At 35.8% G+C, this 26,283-nt stretch overlaps 2 protein-coding genes across 5 annotated transcripts in view; one reads left to right on the top strand and one right to left on the bottom strand.

The window, feature by feature from the left end:
* Positions 1 to 11,774: 11,774 nt before the first annotated feature.
* LOC139356145 (uncharacterized) lies at positions 11,775 to 26,220 on the bottom strand. The gene is made up of 5 exons (XM_071068878.1): positions 26,126 to 26,220; positions 25,867 to 26,041; positions 25,412 to 25,707; positions 21,332 to 21,530; positions 11,775 to 12,594 (listed from the first exon to the last, which is right to left on the bottom strand). Exons 1-5 carry the CDS (start codon positions 26,218 to 26,220, stop codon positions 12,412 to 12,414), a joined length of 948 nt encoding a protein of 315 aa, XP_070924979.1. The 3' UTR covers positions 11,775 to 12,411.
* Positions 25,986 to 26,283, top strand: part of LOC105482741 (protein kinase cAMP-activated catalytic subunit beta) — a 165,083-nt gene continuing 164,785 nt past the window's right edge. For 3 of the 4 annotated variants that reach the window (XM_011743011.3, XM_011743020.2, XM_071090064.1), the window contains exon 1: positions 25,986 to 26,276. In XM_011743011.3, the coding sequence (XP_011741313.1) occupies positions 26,231 to 26,276 (46 nt within the window). In that variant the 5' untranslated portion in view covers positions 25,986 to 26,230. The remainder of the gene's footprint in view (positions 26,277 to 26,283) is intronic. The other variant, XM_011743006.3, reaches the window with a different exon arrangement.

Raw genomic sequence — 26,283 nt, 5'->3', positions numbered from 1 at the left:
GATGATCCTCCTGCCTTGGCCTACCAACGTTCTGGGATTACAAGTATGAACCACCGTGTCCAACCCAGAATATCATTCTTCAATCTTCTTCCCTATGGGGCACCAAAGGCCAAATTCCTGTACAGCTGAAATGAAGGCTGTGGACTTTGAAATTTATTTTACAATTAGTGAGAAAAAAAACTAATGAAGTAATGAAGCAAAGGAGTGACTTAATATGCTTACACATTTTTTTTTATCTTTAAGGAATCTCATACTATTTTCCACATATTTTCCACAGTGTTATACTAATTTATATTCCCACCAGTAATGTCAAAGTGTTCCTTTTTCACCACATCCATGCCAATATCTATTTTTGTTTTTTTTACTTTTTAATTATAGCCATTCTTGCAGGAGTAAGGTGGTATCTCATTGTGGTTTTAATTTGCATTTCCCTGATGATTAGTGATGTTGAGCAATTTCTCATATGTTTGTTGGCTGTTTGTATGACTTCTTTTGCAAATTGTCTATTCATGTTCTTTGCCCACTTTTTGATGAGATTATTTATTTTTTTCTTGCTGATTATGACAGGTTATTTCTTGATATAATATCTACCAACATTCTGACAGTATTTATCAAAGCAAAATGAAGTTTTTGTTTGTTTGTTTGTTTGTTTGTTTTTGAGATGGAGTCTCGCTCTGTCGCCCAGGCTGGAGTGCAGTGGCATTATCTCGGCTCACTGCAACCTCCCCTTTCTGGGCTCAAGTGATTCTCCTGCCTCAGCCTCCTGAGTAGCTGGGATTACAGGTGCACACCACCATGCCCGGCTAATTTTTGCATTTTTAGTAGAGACGGGGTTTCACCATGTTGGTCAGGCTGGTTTCGAACTCCTGACCTTGTGATCCACCTGCCTCAGCCTCCCAAAGTGGCAAAGTGAAGTTTTAACAGAATCACAATACAATTAGTGAGAAACGAGTCAGTAGAATACTATAGGCATGATAATTTAATCTTAATTTTACTGGACAAATAATATATATCAGAGGTTAGGTATAGATAGGTCTTTGGTAAGTTTATGGTCTTCTAAAAAATTCCTGTTTACTGTTTCTTGTTTCTGTTCTATTTGTTGGGTGTCATATTAGTTTGGATCCGGTCCCCCCTGAGGAAATATTAGTCAATGGAAAAGACATGACTTCAGTTGTTAGAACTACTGTTGCCTCCTCTTGAGCAATCAGAAAGCAGGGTGAAAACTCTGTATTACCTAAGGAGTGCACCAGATGGGGATGACAGAAAGAGAGAGAGAAAAGGGAGGAAAGGAGGAACAGAGAGAAGGAAGGAGAGCGAGAAGAGAGAGAGAGAGAGATGAATGTATGTGTGTGTGAAATAGATAGAAAGAGAGGGGAACTTTAGTCTGGGGACAGAGTTTGAGAGTGAGACATTAATTTGAAGTGGAGCATGTACTGAGATATATCTTCAAATTTTTTCTAGACAAGTGTTTCAGGGAACTTGTGCCAGGATTTTGGGTATAAGGAACAAAGCCCCTAAAAGGGGCTTTACACTACCTGGCCTGTATACTACAGGCAATTATATCTCTAACCTCTCACCTGAGCTCCAGACCCATATATCTAGTTGTCTCCTTGATATCAATACTTGGACCTTTAATAGCCACCTTCAAACTTAATGTGTCCAAAACCAAACTCTTGATTTCCACTCTTCTCAATTCCCACTAAACTTGCTCCCCCATGCATTTCTACCTAAGTAAATGTCAAATTTCCTTCTTTAAGTTGCTCTAGGTAAAAGACTATGTGTTCTTCTATTCTTCTCTTCCTTTCAGATTGCACAACCAATTCATGAGCAAATCCTACAAACTCTATTTTCATAAGTTATCTCAAACTCCACCCTTTTTCACCACTTCCACTCTTACTTCCCTGTTGTAATATACAATTATATCTTCCTGGATGATTACAAAATCTTCTTGATTGTGTTCCGTGCTTCCATTCTTATCTTCCTACAAAATCTTCTACATCTAGTGGCCAGATATATTTTTTAAAAATATGCAAAAGATCATGTTTATCTTCTGCTAAATCTTATTTCACTGAGAATAAAATTCAAATTCTTGCCATCCTTCACAAGACTACATAATCTGCACTGTCTCCACACAAATACCTTTCTGATCTCATTCAAACCCTCCCTTACCTACTCTCTTTCACACTGGTATCATTCATTCATTCATTCATTCATTCATTCATTCACTTAGGAATCATCCTTGACTCTTCTGTTACTTTCATCCTTGACTCTTCTGCTGCTTTCCTATCCCACATATGAACCAACAGGAAAATCCTTTCACTTCTACCATCAAATACAGTCATGCATTGCTTAATGGCAAGATATGTTCTGAGAAGTGTGTGTCTTTAGGTGATTTTTCATTGTGCAAACATCATAGAATATACTTACACAAACCTAGATGGTATAGCCTGCTGCACACCTAGGCTGTATGGTATACCCTATTGCTCCTAGGCTCCAAACCCATACAGCAAGTTACTGTACTGAATACTGCACACAGTTATAATATACTAGTTAGTATTTGTGTATTTAAACATATGTAAAGGTAGAAAAGCTACAGTCAAAATATATACAGCATAAAAGATTTAAAAAATGGTACACTCATATAAGGTACTTATGAATAGAGCTTACAGGGCTGTGATTTGCCCTGAGTCAGTCAGTGGGTAAGTGGTAAATGAATATGAAGGCCTAGACATTGTACACTACTGCAGATTTTATAAACTCTGTACACAGGCTGAACTAAATTTATTGAAAATATTTTTCTTTCTTCAGTAATATATTAACATTTTAGCTTACTGTAACTATTTTACATTATAACCTTTTTTCTTTATAAACTTTTAATTTTTTTTAACTTTTTGACTCTTCTATAGCAAAGCAGCTTAAAACACAGACACATTGTACAGCTGTACAAAATATTTTCTTTATTTCTTTTTCTATAAGCTTTTTGTATTTTAAATGTTTTTTATTTTATTTTTTTACTTTTTAAACACTTTTGTTAATAATTGATACACAACACACACATTACCCTAGACCTACACAGGGTCAGCCTCATCAAGACGTCACTACGTGATAGGAATTTTTTAGCTCCACTATAATCTTATGGGACCACCATCGTATATACAGTCCATCATTGACCAAAATATCATCATGCAGCATGTAACTGTATGTTCAAAATTTAATGACTCTGAAAAGCAACATTTAAACATGCACTACATTTCCATATAACTTTTTTACTCAATTCCATTGATTTGCTATTTAATTCTTGTTATTTCACTCTGTTATAACAGTTTTGGTTTGAAAATATATTTTAATATCAGATAACACTAGTGCTCTTTCATTACTTTTTTCTCTTTTAGAATTTCCCTGGTTATTCTCTCTTATCTATGCTGAATTAGGATTGGGGTGTGGTAAAGGTGACAGGTAAATCACTGAACTATATGATGGCTGTGGCATTTGAAAGGTATGGGAACAAGAGTAATTATAAGGATTATAGAGTTGTTGCAGGTTTTTGCATACCCTTAAAGTGGAAAAAGACAAGCTCAAGTCTTTTAACTACTAACTCCACATTTTTGTGACTCAGCAATAGTGTTATTAAATGATTCTTATCTCCTGTAGGTTGTATGAAAATTAGACTCAGAATCTTTTTATAAGAGTTCCCCATGTTATGACAAAGACAGAATTCCCAACGTTTCTAGGTCTCCAGTGTCAGAGAAAGCCCAAGTAGAAAAAAGAAGGAATCCTTAGACCTGTAGGAAAGACTGAAACTAATATCACTAGAATACCCTGAACAGCAGACCAGATCCCTGCCTCTTATTAGAAGAGAGTAGCCTCCCTTTAGCTAAAAATCTTTGCAAGAGGCTGACATGAGGGACATGCTTCAAAGATATTTGTTGTCTTTAAGGTCTACCTTTTCCACCCCAATTACCTTGAATGGGGAAATGTAGTCCCTCCTTTAGGAGGAAATACAACTGCTCTTCATTATTTGTGGACTCTATTTGCAAATCCACCTACTCACTAGAATTTATTGGTACCCCCAAACTCAATATTCACAGAACTTTTGTGGTCATTCAAGGTTATACATAGAGCTGCAAAAAACTCAAATCTCCATCATGCACATTCCCAGCTGAGGCTGAACAAGACTACACTCTGCCTACTTGTTTCAACCCTCGTACTGTAAACATGTGTTTTTTTCTGGTCAATTTCATGCCATATTTTTCTCAGTTTTCTGCCTTTTGTCGGCGATTTTGCTTATTTAATAAAAAATAAAAAAACTTATTTTTTTGCTTTTTAAAATCGCCCCCAAACAAACTGATGAAATGTTGTCTAATGCTCCTAAGCACAAGAAGGATGTGATGTGCCTTATGGAGAAAAGCATCATATGTGTTAGGTAAACTTCTTTCAGCCATATGATATAGTACCATTGGCTGTGAATTCAATGTTAATGCATCCATAATATATATTAAATAAAGTGTCTTTAAAAAAAGATACATAAAACACTGTTATATGTTGATCAGTTGAGAAAAATGTTGTGACCAGAGGCTCACAGAAACCTAACACTGTTATTTACCTTAAGAGCGATGGTCCTAGGGTATTAATAAATACCCTAAATAATAAATAAATGTATTAATTTAATGACTTTATAGAATATAACTACTGCAAATAATAAGTCAAATGCACCTTCTACTTAAAAGGAATTTTAGGAGCTGACTATGAAGTGCTTGTAGGAACTAGGGAACACTTGTGGAAGTAGATTGGTGGTGGTAGTGGGAAGGGGACCAAGAGGGGAAATTTTATTGATGTAGGAACATCCTCCCATACCTTATGATTTAATACTCCAGCATTTAATACTGTCAAAGCCAGTCCTATTATATTTTTAAGATAACATCTTGAAGCTTAGACATGATGATGTCTACATAAATGAGATGGGAATACTAGAAGTGCTTTGGAATAGTATTAAGTGCTTTGGAATAGTATTAAGGAGTCAGAAGGCTCTGCCTGCAGAAATTTTGCTAGATTTTTAAGAGAACCCATCACCTGATTCTATTTCCTGGGAGGGCCAGAGGACATTTTCTTTACTAAGGTAATGAGGAATCTATGAGTGAGGGAACTCAATAGTTTACAGTTGATGGTGGAGATGCTGCTATGGAACTAATTTTACTACTTGTTAGTAGAAGAGTTTCTGAATGCCAGAGGCCAGGTGGTGGCACTTATACATCAGAGACAATGTGGATGTAAATAGTGGATAGCAAGGCCAGAATAACAGTAGGGGTGCTCTAACTCATGGGGACCATTTCTAATGGCTAGTAGATTACTGTGTCCCAAGAAGTGAGGCAGATTGATAATAGCCAACTAAAGTTGTTACTTGACTTGGACTATATCCAACAAATATTGGCAGTTAATAATTAGTGGCTGCAATGCAAAATAGTAGTCCTTCAGCTATTTTATATCTATGTCAGTTCACGCACCGAGTCCATTGATTGAAGAGAAGCTAAGTCCCCTTAAGGAAATATCCTGCAACAAAATCACAAGTATGTAAAATAAACATTCCCTTGATTGTTCCTCACAGAGTCTGGCCATTTATAAAGGCAACTTTGCAATAAGAAAGAGGTAATACTCAGATTTTTTTTAGAACCCTTAGATATGGGATATGAGTTGATTTCTAGTTCAGGGAACCAGAAATTACAGTATAGTCCTCTTTAGAATGGTGGGCTTATAAAAACTAGGTAATAAATGGAGTTCTGGCCCAAGTCTGGCCTAAATTGTGTTTCATTGGGTCAATGACTTTCCTTGTGGTTAGTTCTCTATTCCTCGAGTATATACTGGGATAGATATACTCAATAGGAGGCAGAAGCCTCACATGGGGTCTCTAATTTGTGCAGTAAAAGCTGTTGTAATAGGAAAGACTAGGCAGAAGCCCTTAAAAATGTCTTTCCTTGCATATCCCATTCAAGATATTAAATCAGAGCAACTATATCCCAGGAGAAATTGCAGAGAATAGTACCACCATCAGAGATTTAGAGGATACAGGGCACAGAGGTAGTACTTTTCATTATATTCCCATTCAGTATAATAAAATACCACAGACTGGGAAATTTATAAATAATAGAAATTTAGTTTTTACAATTCCAGAGGGTGGGAAGTCCAAGGTCAAGGTACTGACAGGTTCTGTGGCTGGGGAAAACCACTCTCTGCTTTTAAATGGCACCTTGTTGCTGTGTCCTCACATGATGAAAGGGGGAAGGGCAAAAAAGGACCTAGCTAGTTCCCTCCAGCCCTGTTATAAGGCACTAGATCTCCTCCTGAAGGCCCTATCTCTTAATACTGTTACACTGGGGATTAAATATCAACATGAATTTTTACGGAAATACAAATATTCAAACCAGAGCAACCCAAAACTATGTGAATTTTTTTTATTCTGACAAAATGCAGTTCATTAGGACCTTAACATTTTGACAGTTTTAGAGATCTAGTGATAGTTTCATCCTTTTTTGGATCACGACTAGGCTGGTAAGGTCTTTGCCTAAATTATTGTGTATCTCATTTTGAAGCTACAGGGGTTGGATTTGTTTATATATTCAATTTTTCTTCTTATTTGTTTTTCTATGTTATCTTTATTAATTCATTATTTTTGCTTTCCAACTTTTTATAATACATTGATAGAAATTGGTTATAGGATGCCAAATTGTTCTCCAAGTGAATCATACAAATTAATCCTCTCTTCCATACAATATAAAAATACCTTTTAACACATACATTACCAAGTCTTAGATAAAGTGTTATTGTTCTTTATAACAATTATGAATCAGATATGTAGAGAATCTTATCTGATTATTATTTTATTTTGCATGCATAAATCTGAATTTCTTTTCAAGTATTTTTTGGCTGTTTTGGGGTTGACTGCTAATTTTCTTTACCATTCTTCATCTTACTTGTAAATAAGATTTCTAGGTGTTATTTATATTTAAATAACATTAAATCTTTGACTAATCTTTTGTAATTTTTTTTGCTGGCTTCTCTTTTTTCCTTTCTTTTGTTTTTCTTTTTGCCACATAGGCATATATATGCTTTTTTATTTTATGGTTTCCAGTTTTGTGTTACACTTTTAGAAAATTTGTCTCTACTCCACCATTATAAAAAAATTTGCTTTTTTTTTTTTTACAATACTTCTAGGATTTTACTTATTGCATGTATATCTGTAATACTTTTGGAATTAATTTTGGTACAAGAAATGAAACATTCGTCTAGTTTTTTTCTTACTGGTTAGCTAGTATAATATGTATTTCACAGGACTTATGAATATTAGTAATAAGACTAGTTAAATCTAATAGTCTAATCAACAGGGAGACTATAGCTGCTTTTTTATTCTTTTGGCTGTATGGTGAAGCAGACTTGTTTTGGAAACAAGAAGGCTCTCAGAGATGAACACTTAATCTCAGAAAAACTGATGATTTACTTAAAAATTAAAGAAAAGAATACCACATTTTTTGAGTTAGCCGATCTATTTTCAGTTTTTCCAGTTGAATTTTTTTCTTTCAATTTTATCACATACTTATTTTCTTATTTATAGGAAGAAAAAACAATTGCTTTATATAGGTTGCCAAATTGTTATCCAAATGTATTATACAAATAGAGGGGAAAGGAGCAATAGTACAGTTCACATTTAGGTACCTACTTTGTGTTATAAAACATGTAAGACTCTATGTTGTCCACAAGGAATAGACACTATTGTTAAGGAGACAGGATTGATAAAACAGGATGATGGAAAGAGCAACATGGGGGAAAATATCTAAGGATATCTAAGGAAGGGTGATTTTCTAAGAAAGGGTGTGAGATTCTGCGCTATCATCAATGTAGAAATTTGAAATATGGAAGACAAATGTTTACTGTGTATTATTTAGGATTGTGTTCAGCAGCTGAAAATAACATGAAACCTAACCAACAGAAACTTAAAAGGGAATTATGTATTTCAGAGATTCAACAATGTCATCAAAAACTAGGCTTCTCTATCTTTCTGATCTCCTATGTGGAGAAAGTCGCTTTTGTCCTTGTATCCAGGAAGAAAAAAGGTGGAAAGATAGGTAGGAAGGAGAAGTACCCACATCAATTTAAAAACTGAAAACTTTTAAATAAATCCTTAGCTTACATCTTGCTCAAATTGATCACATGCTCACCCTGAGCTGTAAGAAAGCCATGGAAGAAACACTTTTAAAAAACAATATAAACCCAAACAAAATTTTGCTTATGTTGGTAAGGAGGAAGAGAAAAAAATGGACTTTGGGAAGGCAACTGGCAGTGTCTTTAGTCTTGAGCTTTTAAAATTCATTGTTTGCCCTGGTACTGAGTTATTTTTAGAACACAAATCACACATTCCTCTGTACAGTCCTTCAATAGCTCCCTTTCACTGTCAGGATAAAATAAAAACACATTAGGATAGTTTACAAGTCCCCTTTAATCCAGTTATTTTCTACTTCACCATCTATATCTTTTTCCATTTCCCCATAACGATCCTTCCATATTGGAGTATTTACATTTCCCTGATTGATGTGACCACAGTCACATTTCATTGCCTCTGTATAGGCTCAAATGCACGTTCTACTTCACATGTTTGTCCCCATCTCTCAAGCCCTCTGGCCAACTTCCACTTCCACTTCAATGCTCAAGTGTAACAATCCTTTCTCTGAGTAGTTTTTCCCAAAGTCATAGTTAAATACCCTCTCTCTCAGTGATTTCACAAAAACCATTGTGTACTTATAACACTGTGCATTAGAAACACACACTGCATTAGATAGAGTTTGCTTATCTGCCTCTTCTCTTAGACTGAACTGATCATACAAGCTCATCATACAAGGCAGATCATACAAGCTCAGGAAATGTTTGCTAAATGAATGAATGAGGTCAAGTCTATCACATGATGCTTCTAATAACATCTTAAAATATGGAAGCAAATATTGGGAAAATTACAAAGAAAAATCAACAAATCCATCATCCTGTAGTGGGAGATTTTATTACCCTCCATCAGTATTTGCTAGATTAAATATCCAAAAATCGGTAAGCTTGTACACACTTGAACATGATTAACCAAGTTAACTTGATAGACATATATGAAACACAATAAAATAACTGCAGAACACACATTCTTTTCATGCTAACTTGTGACAAGTATAATATTTGACCATTTAACTAGTCATAGAGCATGTCTAAACAAATTCCAAGAATGAGATAACACAGGAAATGTACTCTGACAACAATGCAACAATAGTAAAAATTAATAACAAAATCTAAAAAATATCTTACAGCTTTAGGTTTTCATTTAGCAATATGATACATTTTGAGCTAACTTTTGTATCTTGCATGAGGCATGGATCAAAGTTCTTTTTAAAAGATGGATATCCACTGTTACAGTAGTTTGTTTAAAAGATTTTCCTTTCTTTACTCAAAATGTACCTTTGAACATTTTGCACCTTTGTCAAGAATCAACTGCAAATATATGTATGGGTCTATTTCTGGCTACGTGTCTGTCTTTACACCAAAAGCATACTATCTTAATTAGCGAAGCTTTAGCATAAGTGTTTAAATCAGGCAGTGTATATGTTATAACTTGCGTTTTCTTTTTCAAAGTTGTGTTAGTTATTCTTTCTAAATCCTTTGCATTTCCAGGCAAATTTTAGAATTAGCTTGTCAATGTTAAAAAGAAAAAAAGGTGATGTAATTTTGCTTGGGAATCCATTGAATCTGTAGATAAATTTTAGGAAGAAGTGACATCATAACAAAATTGAGTCTTCTGATGCATCAACATGGCTTATCACTTTATTAACTTAGCTCTTCCTTAACTTCTATTTTTCTCTTTTTTTTTCTTTTTTCTTTTTTTCTTTTTTCTTTCTTTTCTTTCTTTCTTTTTTTTTTTTGAGATGGAGTCTTACTCTGTCTCCAGGCTCGAGTGCAATGGCGCGATCTCGGGTCACCACAATCTCCCCCTCCAGGGTTCAAGCAATTCTCCTGCCTCAGCCTCCCGAGTAGCTGGGATTACAGGCATGCACCACCATGCTCAACTAATTTTTGTTTTTTTTAGTAGAGATGGGGTTTCCCATGTTGGCCAGGCTGGCCTCGAACTCCTGACCTCAGGTGATCCACCCGCCTTGGCCTCCCAAAGTTCTGGGATTACAGGCGTGAGCCACCACGCCACTGTGTTAACTTCTCACAGCAATATTTTATAGTTTTACATTTATATGTCTTGAACCTCTTTTGTCACATTTATTCCTAAGTATTTAATATACTTGATGCTACTGTAAGTTGTGCTTTAAAAGTTTTAATGCACAGACTAGAACTTTCAGTAAAATGTTAAATAGAAGTGGTGAAAGCAATCATTCTTATGTTTCTGATCTCAGAAAGAAAGAATTTGATGTTTCAACACTTGTTAGCCTAAGGGTTTAGGTAGATGTCATACATTTGGATAAAGAAGTTCCCTTCTATTCCTAGATGAAAGTTGTTTTAAAATCAGAAATGAAATTGGATTTTGTGAAATGATTTTCTGCATCTATTGGGATGGTTATGATTTCAATATTTTACTCTGTTAATATGGTAAATTATAATACACTGATTACTTTTCAAATGTTAAGATAATCTTGCATTTCTGATATAAGCCTCACTTGGCAATGATGTATTATCCCTTTTATATGTTATTGGATTTGATGTGTTACCATTTCATTTAGAATTTTTGCATGTATGCTAGTAATTGATACTGGTTTGTAGATTTCTTTTTTTTTTCTTTTTCTTTTTGCGACAGAGTCTCGCTCTTGTCTCCCAGACTGGAGTCCGATGGTGTGATCTTAGCTCACTGCAACCTCCGCCTCCCGGGTTCAAGCGATTCTCTTGCCTCAGCCTCCCGAGTAGTTTGGATTACAGGCGCCTGCCACCATGCCTGGCGATTTTGTGTGTGTGTGTGTGTGTGTGTGTGTGTGTGTGTGTGTGTGTGTGTGTGTTTTAGTAGAGATGGGGTTTCGCCATGTTGGCCAGGCTCATCTTGAACTCCTGACCTCAGGTGATCCACCCAAAGTGCTGGGATTACAGGCGTGAGCCACCATGCCCAGCCTGTAGATTTCTTTCTTGTAACATCTTTGTCTGGTGTTGGTAACAGAGTAATGCTGGTCCCATAGAGTAAGTTAACATGTATATCCCCATCTTTAATTTTCAGGAAGATTTTGTGTAGAATTGGTAGTTTTTTTTCCTTAAATATTTGGTAGAATTCACTAGTGAAGCCATCTGTACTTGGAGTTTGTGCCCCAGTGCTAAGCAAAAAATGTGTTAGATACGACAGCAAAATCATGATCCAAAAAAGAAAAAAAATTGATAAATTGAATATCATTAAAATTAAGAACTTCTGTTCTTTGACACAGTATTAGTAGAATGAAAGACAAACCACAGATTGAACGAATATATTTGCAAATAACATATCTGATAAAAGAACTGTATTCAGAATAAAGAACTCTCAAAATGCAATAATAAAAATATAGAGAACCCAATACAAGTGGGCAAAATGTTTGAACAGATATTTCACCAAAAAAAGATGCATAGATGGCAAGTAGGCACAGAAAAAGATGCTCAATATTACCCGTCATTAGCTAAGTGTAAATTATTACCATGATAGAATACCATTACACATTTGTTAGAATATCTAAAATTAAAAATTAAAAAGATTGATTATATTAAAAGTACTGGTGAGAGTGTGGAACAATTGGAACCCTCATACTGTTTGGGATGTAAAATGTTAGAATATCTTAGGAAAACAGCTTGGCAATTTCTTTAAAAATTAAACATATATATCTCACATGATCCAGCCATTCTACTCCTAGGATTCACCCAAGTTAAATGAAAGCATAAAATCATACAAAGACTTGCATATGAATATTCACAGTAACTTTACTGTAATAGCCAAAATTGGAAATATTGTAAATATTGATCAACAGGTGAATGTATACACATAGCCATACAATGAAATTCTACTCAACAATAAAAACCAGTGAACTCTTGATACGTGAAACAACATGGATTAATCTAAAAATAATTATGCAGAGTGAAAGAAGCCATACCAAATAAGAATACATACTGCTTGTGCCCATCATTTAAATTCAATGAAATGCAAACTAAACTATAGTGACAGAAAGCAGACACATCATTGACTAGGACTTTGTGGGCAAGGAGGGGCATGAGGAAAAGATTACAAAGGAGCAAGAGGAAACTTTTTAAGGTGATGACTATGTTCGTTATTGTAATTGTACTGATGGTTTTCTGTGTACATAAATTTTAAAAATTATTGCATACTTAAATATGTCAATTATCTTTAATAAAGCTGATAAAATATTAAATACATCAGAAATACTAGAAAGGAAATAAAAACTCTAACCATGTATGATGATTAATTTCAGGTGTCAACTGGACTGAATTGAGGGATGCTTCTGGATCTGTGAGGTTGTTTCCAGAAGAGATTAACCTGTGAGTTAGTGGACTGAGAGAAGAAGACCCGCTCTCAATGTGGGCAGGCACCATACAATCAGTTGGGGCCTAGGGATGAGAAAAAACAGGGGAAAAAAAGAGGTGATTGGTGATTCTCTCTGTCTCCCTCCCTGTTCTCTCTTTCTCTCGGTCCCTTTCTCCTCCCCCAACACTCCTTTCCTGGAGATCAACAATCCTTTCCAAGGATACTTGTTCTCCTTCTGCCTTTGGATATGAGACTCCAAGTTTTTCAGCTTTTGGACTCAGCAACTTGCACCAGATGTTTCCAGGGCTCCGGTGCCTGACTGAGAAGCTGTACTGTCAGCTTCCCTAGTTCTGAGGTTCCTGAAGCTGACACTGAATTCTCTTCACCTTGGTGATACCATGAGCCAATTTCCCTTAATAAATCTCCTTCCATATATCAGACTGGTTCTGTTTCTCTTAGAGAACACTGATTAATACACCATGAATGGGGAGAAGATAATTGCCACATATATAGGCTAGAAAAAGTTAGGATTTAGCAAATATGCAGAGCCCCTAGGAATCAATAAGAAAAATGTTAACAACTCAATAAAGAAGTGGATAAAAGTAATGGAAAGAAATGTCACATAAGTGGCTCTCAACCATATGAAATGTTATACAAATCTTTTTTCAGCATGCAAATTAAAACCACTTTTCAGATTGGTTACATTGGAAAAAGTAAACAAGAAAGTATATGTGAGGATGTAGAACAGTAGGAATTTATTATTAGCCATTACTGGTGTGTATATAAATTGATACAACTACTTTTGAAAATAGTTTGCTATTACCTAGGAAAATTAAACATGCTCAAACTCTACACACTCTCAGTTTCACTATTAGCTGTGTATCTAAATAAATTATTGAGTGTGTAGGCTTATAAGCAAGAATGCTCATGGAAACATTGTTCAAACAAAAAATATTCTAGAAATAGTCTAAATATCCATTAGCAGTCTAATAGATATGCGATTTATGGTGTAGTCATACAATTGTATATTCATCATATGATAGACATGTAAAAATAAATGAACTACAGTACCACACTCAACATGATTATACCTCAAAAACAATGCTGAGTAAAAGAAGCAAATAACCTAATTCTTACAAATTCTTATAAATTTCAAAAATAGACAAACTGAAGAGTATATTTTTTAGAGCTACATGCTTAGGTAGTAAAACAACAACAATGACAAAAACAACCCAAAAAACAAACCCACAGCAACTATAAATTAAAAGGATGATTAATCAAATCAGGGTATTATTTATCTTTGGATGGAGGAAATGAATCAGGGAGCGTCACATATGGTGCATCTGAGGTATGGTAATGTTCTATTTCTGGCCTGGATATGGGTACAAGAATTTTATTATTAAATTTGTGCATTTATATTTATTTATATCTATGTACTCTTTTTTAGATATTCTCCACTTCACAATTTAAGAATATTTCCTACAAAGAATGAGAGAAAGATAGGAACTAGGGGATAGAGACTAATTAGAAGGTTAATGCAATTACTCACACAAAAGAAATCTGAAGACCCAGAGCTATATATTATCTGGAAGTGGGATGGGGGTCAGCATGGATCACTATTTTGGTTTAAATGAGTTAATATCAGTGCTCTGCATGGTATATGACCCAAAGTAAGACTCAATAGTTGTGAGTTTTCCTCCTTCAACCCCTTTCTCACTGAGTCCCATACTGTAAATATATGGGGAAAATACACCAGATAAATTGTCAATACTAATTCAAGAAGTCTAGTACTATCCTAAGTACTCTTAAGTGATGTCTGACCAACCGTGTGTTGGGACTGTTGATCTAGAGCAGTTGAGACTTTGGATGTAAGAGAATAGTGTAGTGGCTCTTAAACTTAAGTGTGCATAAGGATCACACTTAAACACACAAGAATTAAACACACACATACACAGGAACACACTTTGTTAAAAGGCAGATTTTTAATTGATACATAATAATTGTATATGTTTATGGAGCACATGTGATATTTTAATGCATGTTTACAATGTATAATGATCAATTCAGGGTAATTGGAATAACCATCACCTCAAAAATCTATCATTTCTTTGTGTTGAAAATATTCCAAATCTTATTTTCTAGCTATTTTGAAAAATATTAAATTATTAATAACTATAATAAAAAGGCAGATTATTTTGAGTCCACATGAATTATTTTGATTTAATAGGCTAGGTTAGAGTTAAGGAAATCTGCATTTTTAAAGTTTGTGGCTTGAAACAACACAAAATTATCTTATAGTTCAGAAGCTTGGAAGCCTAACACAGGTCACACTGGGCTAAAATCAAGATGTGAGAAGGGTTGTGTTCCTTTCTGGAGACTAGAGAATTGGTTTCCCTGCTCTTTCTAGCTCCTAGAGGCTGCCCATATTCCACAATTCTTGGCCCCCTTCCTCCATCTTCAAAGCCAGCAATGGCATTGAGTCCTTCTTACATCTCATCACTCTGACCTTCTCTTTAGCCTCTCTCTTCCACTTTTAAGGACCCTTGTGATTACAGTGGGCCCACAGGGATAGTCCAGGGTATTCTCCCTATTTTCACATGAACTAATTAGAAAAAAATTTAATTTTCCTTTTTCATGCAAGGTACCATATACACAAACTGTAGGAATTAGGACATGGACATCTTTGGGAGAGGCATTATTTTGCCTACCACATCAGGTTGACAGAATATTTCTAGTATATTTAATCCAAAATGTCTATGACTTTATAATAAAGTTCACCACATTTTTTTAGCGGGAAACGGATACTCCAAACAGCTCTACTGACAAGAAATATTTGTCTTTACTAACACTGTTAAATCCTCTGTAGTAGTGTACATTGTTGTGTGTGTTTTTTTGTTTATGTTTATGTTTTTTTTTTTTCCTAAGTGTTCAACTTCTATTCCATCTTCTTTGGTAATGGAAAATTTCTGCTCTACCACTGATGAGTCTCATGGGACTGCTAATCATTTGCCTTGCTCTGGGTAAGAAGCAGAAATGTAAACCAAGGTAGGCCAATTGAACTGTTTCCTTAGAAAGTAAATTGTAGGAAAAGAAACGAAACTGAATAGCCTTTGTTTTTGTTTTCATTTCATTGGCTGCATTAGGGGAAAATGTCAGGCAGCAACTGCTATTTCAACTCTTTGGAGCTGCCTGGTTCCTGAGTGTGCCAAGCCTGGTTCTTTAGTTTTGCATTCCCTCCTATATGCAGCTACATATTCTTCCAATAAATTTGTTTTGCTTACATTAGTTAGAGTCCATTTCTAGCGAGCAATCAATCAAATTAATATTCCTCTTTCTTTCTTGACTTTTATGACTGCGTTTCCTTGTTCTCTCCAAACTTGTCTGACCACTACAGGCTCCTGCTATACCAGACTCCATTTCTTCTCTGTTCTGCAGCTATCTTTTGTTAGCTGCCTTTTTTCTCTGTATTTTCTATTTCATTCACAGTTGCGGCTTTGACTCTCATATTTATACTAAATTCACAACTCATATATCTTTTTAATTTATTTTTTTATTTCAATAGGCTTGCAGGGAGCAGGTGGTATTTGGTTGCATGAATAAGTTCTTGAGTGGTGATTTCCGAGATTTTGATGCATCCATCACCCAAGCAGTGTACACTGTATGAAATGTGTAGGGTTTTTTGTTTTGTTTTTTGTTTTTGTTTTTTGTTTTTCGTTTTTTTGACATGGAGCCTCACTCAGTTGCCAGGCTGGAATGCTATGGTGTGATCTCGGCTCACTGCAACCTCCAACTCCCTGGTTCAAGCTATTCTCCTGCCTCAGCCTCCTGAGTAGCTGGGATTACAGGCACATGCCACCATGCCCGGCTAATTTTTGTATTTTTGGTAGAGATGGAGTTTCACTATGTTGGCCAGGATGGTCTTGATCTCCTGACCTTGTGATCCGCCCGCCTTGGCCTCTCAAAGTGCTGGGATGACAGGCATGAGCCACTGTTCCCACCCCCCAGTGTGTAGTCTTTTATCCCTCACCCCCTCCCAACCTTTCCCCCTACTCCCCAAACTCCAATGTATCATTCTTATGCATTTGTGTCCTCATGGCTTAGCTCCCACTTATGAGTTAGAACAAATGATGTTTGGTTTTCTATTCCTGAGTTACTTCACTTAGAATAATAGTCTCCAATTCCGTCCAGGTGCTGCAAATGCCATTATTTCATTGCATTTTATGGCTAAGTAGTATTCCATAGTGTATATATCCCACATTTTCTTTATCCACTAGTTTATTGATGGGCATCTGGGCTGATTCCATATTTTTGTAATTGTAAATTGTGCTGCTATAAACATGCATGTGCAAGTATCTTCTTCATATAATGAGTTCTTTTCCTCTGGGTAGATACCTAATAGTGGAATTGCTGGATCAAATAGTATCTACTTTTAGTTCTTGAAGGAATCTCCACACTGTTTTCCATAGTGGTTGCTTTAGTTTACATTCCCACCAATAATGTAAAAGTGTTCCTTTTTCACCGTATGCATGCCAACATCTATTATTTTTTGATTTTTTGATTATGGCCATTCTTACAGGGGGGGTAAGGTGGTATTGCATTGTGGTTTTGATTTGCATTTCCCTGATTATTAGTGATGTTGAGCATTTTTACATATGCTTGTTGGCCATTTGTATATATTCTTTTGAGAATTGTCTATTCATGTCCTTAGCCCACTTTTTGATGAGGTTGTTTTTTCTTGCTCATTTGAGTTCTTCATAGATTCTGGGTATTAGTCCTTTGTCAGATGTATAGATTGTGAAGACATTTTCCCACAGTGTGGGTTGTCTGTTTCTTTTGCTGAGCCAACTGAATTATACAACCCCTTTTTAAAAAATCCTTTTTACTAACCTTATTATGACTTACATAGAACACTTAAACATGCTTAGACTTTCTGTTTTGTCCTAAATAATCCCTTTTTCTTGAACAACCCATTTTATTGTAGGACAAAAATTTACCAGACAAGATTCTTTCTTGGATAAAATTACTTTCTGTTTTACTTTTTCTATCAAAAGTACCTGTTTATATTTTTAACATTTTTACATTTCTTATTTTTTTGGTTCCTTTTACTTTGTTTTATACATAACCCTTAAATAAGCTTTCAGTGAGACAAATATATTTACCTTTTAATAAAAACATTAAAATTTTTTTCCTATAATTTTTAATTGGAAATTACCCAGATACTTAATATGTATTAATAACATTAGATCCTAAATTACACAACATGTTTGTTTATAGGCATTTATTCCATTACATTTACCTGATTGATTTATTAAATAATTACCTAGATTATTTACAAAAACTGTGACAGTCATTCTTTATTTCCGTTAACTACTTTTATAGCTGTGAATTGTAGGTGTTTACTTAAGTAAGAAACTTAAGGTTAAATATAAGGGTATTTTTACCAATAACTTGGGATTTTGCTGTTTTCATTAAACGAAGAATATTTCATGTCTTACTTGTCAAAAATTATACAAGCAAAGATAATTTTGTCTTGAGCTGGGTTTTATAGTTTTATAACCCTTATGGCTTATAGTATTCTGCAGAAGTAAGCACAAAACCACTTGGTCAAAAATGTTATAGTTTTATAACCCTTATGGCTTATAGTATTCTGCAGGAGTAAGCACAAAACCAGTTGATCAAAAATGCTAACAATTTTTTAGACATCTCTAATATTATTTTACCAATAATTTTAAAGCCAGATTATTTTATTAAAGATTTTACTTAAATCACATTAACTTCAAAAAGCATTTGACTAGTCTTTTCTTTTGACTATCTGATTTAACTGCTTTTATATTTTAGCCAATTAGCTAGAGCTCTTTTATATATTTTTAGTACTGAAACATTGTGTACACAACACATAAATACATAGACATATTTGTGCATGCCAATAGAAATACATCTTATAGATTCATAAGACCTTTTTTCTGCTTTTTTCCTGTCTTAGACTTTTAAATTCTTGATAACCTGTTTCACTATTCAGGCAGTTGTCAGCTAAGTAGCCTTAAATTTACATATTAGAGAAAACAACTCTTAGGTGAAAATTAGATAGCAAAATTTACATCTCAAGGTACTGAAAGTCTGGTGGGCTAGAGGGAAATTAAAACAGATTTAATTGCCAATTAAACAAAAATGATAGAAATTATAAGGACCTTTTAAATACACACACACATATGTATATATGTATATATATACACACACACACAAAGACCCTATAGCTTTTACTTCAGAACTTTAGCTGTGAGATAAATACAAATTCCCTGGATTGCAAAAACAAACAAACAAACAAACAAAGAAACACCTGTTAGATCCAAACAGTGGTTTTTATATCAGTGGAAAAGTAACAGCAGATTTAAAGTAGAAAAAAAAGAAAATAGAAAAAAAGAGAACTTAGGGACTCTGTCATTTGCAGGTCGACCTTAGGGCTCTTTTTCCTTAATGTAAATGTGCACAAAGACCATATTACTTCCATTTTACACAAACTCTGGCAAGCAGAGGCACCATAAAACCTAGAGTGCTTGAAGAGGGGCGGGGTTCTCCTTGTTTTCTCCTCATTCTTAGATTGTTTGTTTCCCACACTTTTTTTTTTTTTTTTTTTTTTTTTTTTTTTTTTTTTTTAAGGAGGAATTGAGCTGTGGCCTAGGGCTTTTGTGGAGTGGTTCAAAGTGTTTGCTGCTTGTGGGCAGGACTCCACAGTGTGTCCCCACTGAGTCGTTGCTACTGTCTTATGTGTCTCAGTTTTTCTCTCAGGAAATCTAAGCCCTTCCAGATGGGCTCAAAGTATGGAGAGACCAGCTCCCGTATGCACTTCCTGGACAAGCCTTTTTAAAACTAATTTTGTTGGGGGTTCCCTGTAGGGCTACCGCAGGGACAGACACTCCCATGAGGCCCCTGGCCACCCAAGGGTGCCTTTCAGGTGGGAGGAGCAAATGCCCTTTCTCTTTGGAGCTGAAGAAACACAGTCTCTCATTTACCTATGGAAACAACAGTTCAGTTCCTCACTCAAATGTGCACCAACAAGCCAAATTGAGATTAATTTTGGGAGAAAAGCAATGGAGAAGACCCTTTGAATGCTAGAATTAAATTAGGATCTGAACTAGAATTCAGATTCTTAAATAACAACTTCCTAAGAGAAAAAAAAAAACAGCTCAGAATAAATCAAGGACCCTCAACCAAAGGGAGGTGCAGGGCTCAGGAGGACACACGAGTTCTACCAGAGGAGAAGCTCAAAGTCAGGGAGGCTTCAGTGGGCCCCTGCTGGTACCTTAGCACTGAGTTTGGGCAACTCCTGTGGGGTCCTGCGTCTTCTCTGAGGCCCAACATGTTTGGGTGCCAAAATATTGTTGACAAAAATAGTCAAACTGTAAAATATTTTGAAGAGATTTATTCTGAGCCAAATATGAGTGACCATGGCCCATGACACAGCCCTCGGGAGGCCCTGAGAACATGTGCCCCACAATTCATGTATTGATCTAACTTTATATTTTCCTGCTGTTCATCATCCCTGTATAGAAGTCCCACTACCAACTCAAACGCAGTATGACCCAAGTTACATGTCTCACTAATTTAAAAACCAGTTTTTCCCCTTTTTTCTTGATCTCATTATCCATTCACTCAGGATAGAAAATTGATCGAGAGCTCTAAGTCTTTATTTTCACTGTATTGGGCATCTGTTGTTTTTGTCTACTCCATATGATGGTTTCTTCTAGAAAATTACACTTATCTCATTTCATGTCAACTATGGGGTCCTCTCTTCATAGGAATGTGAATGTTAGCCATACAGAACCAATGTGTATAATATACAGGTTGGATCCCTAATCCAAAAATTGAAAATGCTCCAAAAGCCAAACTTTTTGAGCACCAACATGATGCCATTAGTGGAAAATCCCATACCTGACCTCACGTGACAGGTTGAAGTCAAAATGCAGTACAAACTTTGTTTCATGCACAAAAATTATTTAAAATATTGTATAAAATTACTTTCAGGCTTTGTATAAGGAATATATGAAATGTAAATGAATTTTGTGTTTGCACTTGGATCCCATCCTCAAGATGTCTCATTATGTATATGCAAATAATCCAGAATCCAAAATCTGAAAACGTTTTTGGTCCTAAGCATTTTGGATAAGGGATATTCACCTGACTTTACACTATACAGCTGCTGGAAAGAAAAGGTATTATTGTTTAGATTGTTAAGCTGGGAGGATGTAAACTTGTCATGTGGAGAGAGACTGTTTGGCAGAATACAGTCAAATATATGAACAGAATAAGGATTAATATGTAGAGATATCCATCCTTGGATCTAATCCTAAAACCATGTCCAACCTAAATTTTCTAGTTCTGTGACCTAGTCAGTTCCACTTATTTCTTCTTATGCTAGTTTGAATTGGGCTTCTATCACTTGTATTATGCTAAAGAGTCTTAACACTTACCAAATTCTATAGATCTTAACATTCAAGTATCTGACATGCATCCTTTCTTTTTTCTCCCACTGCTGATATACTACGGAATGACTTCCTGTCATTCTTCTACTACAGTAGTCATCTTGCTGCCAATCTATTGTTTCTCCAACATATCCATCACATTACTATTAAAATTATCTTATTAATAAAATGTGGGATTATATTACTTTTGTCTTTAAATATCTTCAAGCTCTCTATTGCATAATAAACAAAGCCTATATTTCTTAATTGGCATTTAAGGTTTCCCCAAACAAATACAATCTGATCTGAACCTATTTATTCATTTATTCACTCATTCAGCAAATATTTATTGAGTACTTACTATATATGAGGCATAATGCTGGATATAGTAGATATAGTGATGACAAAATAAAAATTCTTCCACATATAGCTTACATTCCAGTAGGAAAGTTGCAACTCTTACAACATCTTTCCATAACATCTGGTCTAGCATGGCCTGGGGATAATTTCCATGGAAGCCTCTGCTCAAGCTGTCCTTAGTTCTCAGTGATCTTCCCCACCTGTTAAATATCAAAATTCAATGCTAAAATATCTATGATTTAATGGCACTTACTTTATGTTTCCTAATTGTTTACATTTATGCTATAGTACAAATTTATCTTGTACAATCACTGATTTATATATTCATCTTGCTTACACAAAAACTTCTTGAGGACAGGAAACTGATTTTGTTCATTTTTGTCCCTTTCATAATACTTTGCATATAGTACAAACTCCTTATTATTCTATTTGTTGTAATCAAATTTGTTGAATGATTGTCGTTGAAACATAAAGATGAGAAAATAGAATGTTACTGAGGATTAAAGAACAGACTTATAATTACTGAGTGCCTATCATATAACGAAAGTTATCCTAGGTGTTTTTCATAGACTATATGATTTAATACATATAACTTCACACTACAGGAAACTAAGTCAAGGGAAATAAAATAATTTAGATATTTTGTAGATATTTTGTCGTAGATAGTGGCCAAACCAGAACATGAACCCAGGTATTTCTGACTAAAATGCTGAAAGCTTTTCTACCTCACTACATAACATTCTATTTTGTCACTATCAATCATATAAATGTATTAATAATTTTAATTTTGTCGACCAGATTCTCCCCTTTTCACCTTGATCACAGATAATCTGATTATAAAAGCTGAGGCTCCGTGAAAGCTTTTGTGCCGTGTTTGATTTCAAGCAAATATTTTGTAAATTTGGGTGTTATTTTTGTCTTAAAGGTACATGTCAAAAAATGCAGAACACAACACTGAAATAGCAGAGATTTGGGCATAGTTTTGATAAATACACTAGTACAATTAGAATATCCCAAACAAACATAAACTTTTCTGAGAGAGATAATTTCATGTTAAGAAAAAAAGTTGGTTTTGTGGCCCCTCACACTCCCATATATATATATATATATATGTTTCCTTAAAGCTTTCAGTTTGTATCCCAGTTCCTCTGTGAAAGAGAGAAGCTATAATTCCACTTTGGCACTAGGACATATTTTGTTAATATTCTGGCTACTCAACAAGAGTCAATTGTTTTAGTTTTCCTATCTGTAAAGGAATATCCAAAAAGATGAATACTGAAACTCAGATAAAAAAATTCATCATTGAACAAAAGGATTAGAATTATGCCCAACAAGAAAACTTTGTACTGTATTAGAATGATTTAAAACACTTATCGTACTTGTAATTTATTGGCCATAAAATTACTTCCTCATTTTGGAAATATTACTTTGCCCTTTGCCTGGTATTTCATGTGGTATCTTTTGATTTGGTATATACTATACAATAATAAAATATTAGACAACGTGGATGATTATCATTCAAAAAATTGTAATTCTATAGTGGTTAAATTCTCACTTGCATTTATTTCATGTAAAATATTATATGAAAACAAAATTAGCTTACCCCTGCTCTGGTTTAAGGAAGATTATACTTTAAAATTATGTTTGCTAAATAGTTTTTAATTAGTTAACATCCACAATCACTTATTTGTAATTACATACAAGTTGTTTTTCATTATTGGTCACTCTTAAGAAAAACAAGTACTTCCGACATACATTGTGTTTGAGGGTGCTTTACTTTAAAAGAACTTGGAAATCAAGTTGGCAATATAAGTAGAAACTACAAAATAAATTTGAAAAAATATTTACTAATTTTCTCCCCTTTTCTCACTCATGAGTTAAGAGGTGGTCTAGAAAGAAGAGTGCCAAGATTCTTTGTTCATAAACCTTAGTTTTCTCATCTGCAAAATACGGATTTAAAAACCTAATCTTAATGAGGATTAGATTATGTGTTTCAGAGTGACAGCATATAATCTAGAGCTCTGCCTCTTACCACTTGAGTGACCTTGGCCAACTTACTTCACTTCTTTGAGCTCTTGTTCCACTCATTTGTAAAATGGGGCTAAGATAGTTATCTGGCTTATGTAGGTTTGCAAATACCACTGGTATAATTTTCCCTTTTACACAATGCTGTATGTTCTCAGATTAGCAAAAATATTATATGGAAGGGAACTCAAAAGTATTTTCTCTGAATGAGTCCCTTCTTACTGCATCTGCTTTCCTAGGGAAACAAAATTACATAGTTCCATCTCTTTTTGTCTAGGGTACAGCAGTCATTGGTGGCAAAGGATAGAAATTGCCTCATGGAACCTCCAATTATTCACGAATAACTGGACAGTTGAAATTTCTGCCCCTTCCAGAATGTTAGAAAACCAGTTCATAAAACATACTCTTTTAGATGCTACATAAATTACAAATTTCTATAGAAAACTCTTCTAATAATGAAAAACAACTTGTTTGTAATTACAAATAAATGATTATGGATGTTAACTAATTAAAAACTATTTACCAAACTATACTTTTAAAATATAATCTTCCTTAAACCAGAGCAGCAGTAAGCTAATATAAGCAGCAGAAAAAAGTGGTATAAAGAAAAAAGAAAAATAGCAAGAAATTTTAAATTGCTGATCACTTTTTCTCTATCATTAAGAACTTATTTCCTCAACCAATAATAAAGTTAAATTGAGAAAGAAGGGGAGACAATTTGTAAAGCTGAATTTTTTGCTTTACTTATTAATTTTTCAGGTATAGTTATATTGTATCCATTTTTGTAATAGCTCTCAAATGTCTCCTTTGTAAATTAATGATTTACTATGTAAATGGTAGCCCTCTTATTAGAGACCTAGAATTCAAAATTATGTTAAAGTGCCAAATTATGCACACGACCACTCTTTTATCATTAAAGCGGATTTATTTAAAAAGGTTACATTTAAAACTCACCCCAATGACAGTAGTATGAATATTCTATGATACTAGAAAGATTCCCTCTAGAATACAGAATATCAAAAGTTGTCTTTAATTGGTATACATGTGGTTCAGTGCTATTTATTGAACTTTCTATGTATGTGGGGCAAAATAACAGCCACAACACAAAACTAAATGGGATTGGAGATGACATTGTTGTGACACTGTTGTATGCCGACACAAAACCTCACATCATCTAGTCCAAATCCTTGCTTCACTATTTTTATTTTATTTGAATTGAAACCCAGAAAACAATATAATACATTTCCTTGAGACGTATACTCACTATGCATCTATCACTTCAAGTCAATGGGATTTCAAATGGAGAGAAAGCAATTTACCACAACATCCACAAGTTTTTGGTCAACATTAAGAGACAAAGGATCAGATTTTTGGAGCCCAATTGCCTGGGTTCAAATCCTGCTTCCACCAGATAATAGCTGTGTGATCTTGGTAAGTCACTTCTTTGTGCCTTAATTTGCTCGTAACTAAAATGATGACAGTAAAACCGCATCTCTCATAGGGTTCTTATGAGGAGCAAATGAGTTACTATTCGTATAGAAGTTGTAATGCAGTATACATTAACAGAATTGGTGATAATAGGAAGTTTACTAATAATCTTATCGCTCCATTTTTTGTCAGTAATGAAAATTTTTTTAAAAGCCTGAGAAATTTCAAGTCAACAGGTATTCGTAAAACACCTACTATGCCTGGTGCCTTGGGAACATAGAATAATTTGGGAAGTTACAGTCTATTTTGACTTTGTAATAAGTGGAAAACACAGAGCAAAGTTCAATGGAACCACAAAAATGCTAGAGTGCCATATAATTTACCTAAGTAAAGCTAACAGCAAAATCAAGTATTCTAAGATTTATATTAATAAAAACGCAACTAACAATTGGGAATGTATTTATTTTCAGATCTACACAGAAGTTGCTAAATACAATGCTGTACATCAACAGAAGTTGTGCAGAAATAGTAAAATTTTCCTTTATCTCCACCTGGGAAGTCTGAAAACATAGGGCTTGTGACTGGAGCCTACTATCCCCGAGGACAACGCGGTGGGCTCAGCGAATACCTCAATGTGCGAGGGAATGAAAGGCTCGAACTACGACCGTGACTAGGGACCAGGCTTTTCCTACTGCCGATGCCGGGCAGATGCAGACCCAGAGACCACCCTTGCGCGCGATCTCCAACCCGAAGGTGCGGCTCTTTTTCGGACCTGGCGCTGTGAGGAAAAGGCAGTCTTTGAGTGAGGAGCCGCCGCGTGGCGGGACACAAGGAAAACCGCCCGAGCCGCTGAACGGTATCCCGCGACTCCACTCCAGGGCACCGGGAACGCCAGGCTGAGGAGGGACTCTGCCGTCCGCAAAGCTAGCGGTTCCCACTCCACCTCCCACTATCTCAGCGATGGGCATCCGAGCGCTAGACCGGGATACCGCGGCGGAGGAGGCGGTCAGCGGAACCTCACGCCCCAACCCTGGGCTCGGCCAGCTAAGGGTCCACCGCCCGCGCCCGGGGTCCCGGGCCCACGTCACTTCCGGCGCGCGCGCCCGCGCGCGAAGACACAGTCGGGCCAGGGCCTAGCCTGGGCGCGCGGCTGCCCGGGGGCGCGCGGGGAGGGCGGGCCGCGCGAAGGGGGAGTGTCTGCCCGCCGCTGCTACTGCTGCCGCCGCCGCCGCCGCCGCCGCCGCCGCAGCTACCGGTGCTGAGGAGTTCGCTGGAACCCTTTCCTCAGACCCGGCCCGGTCTCCCTGCCCGGACTCCGGGCGCCAGCGCTAGGCGCACTCACCGCTTTGACGGGTACAGAAGCGGGAGTTGCCCCAGACTGTGGAGTGGCGGGCACGGCCCCAGCCCCCCTTCCCCTCCCTGACCCCTTCTTGCCATCGCCCCAGACATGGGCAACGCGGCGACCGCCAAGAAAGGCAGCGAGGTGGAGAGCGGTGAGTT

This window comes from Macaca nemestrina, chromosome 1, assembly GCF_043159975.1.
Source record: "Macaca nemestrina isolate mMacNem1 chromosome 1, mMacNem.hap1, whole genome shotgun sequence".
Lineage (NCBI taxonomy): Eukaryota > Metazoa > Chordata > Mammalia > Primates > Cercopithecidae > Macaca > Macaca nemestrina.
Note: the sequence above shows the minus strand (reverse complement) of the source record. Positions and strands in the feature narration are given on the sequence as shown.

What these genes read in the sequence shown, in the direction of transcription:
- LOC139356145 (XM_071068878.1), bottom strand. Translation starts at nt 26,220, where the DNA reads ATGGCAAGAAGGGGTCAGGGAGGGGAAGGGGGGCTGGGGCCGTGCCCG. An exon ending in CTTCTGTACCCGTCAAAGCG is followed by an intron (nt 26,042 to 26,125) that starts GTGAGTGCGCCT and finishes CGAACTCCTCAG; the next exon opens with CACCGGTAGCTGCGGCGGCG. An exon ending in TCATTCCCTCGCACATTGAG is followed by an intron (nt 21,531 to 25,411) that starts GTATTCGCTGAG and finishes GATATTTAACAG; the next exon opens with GTGGGGAAGATCACTGAGAA.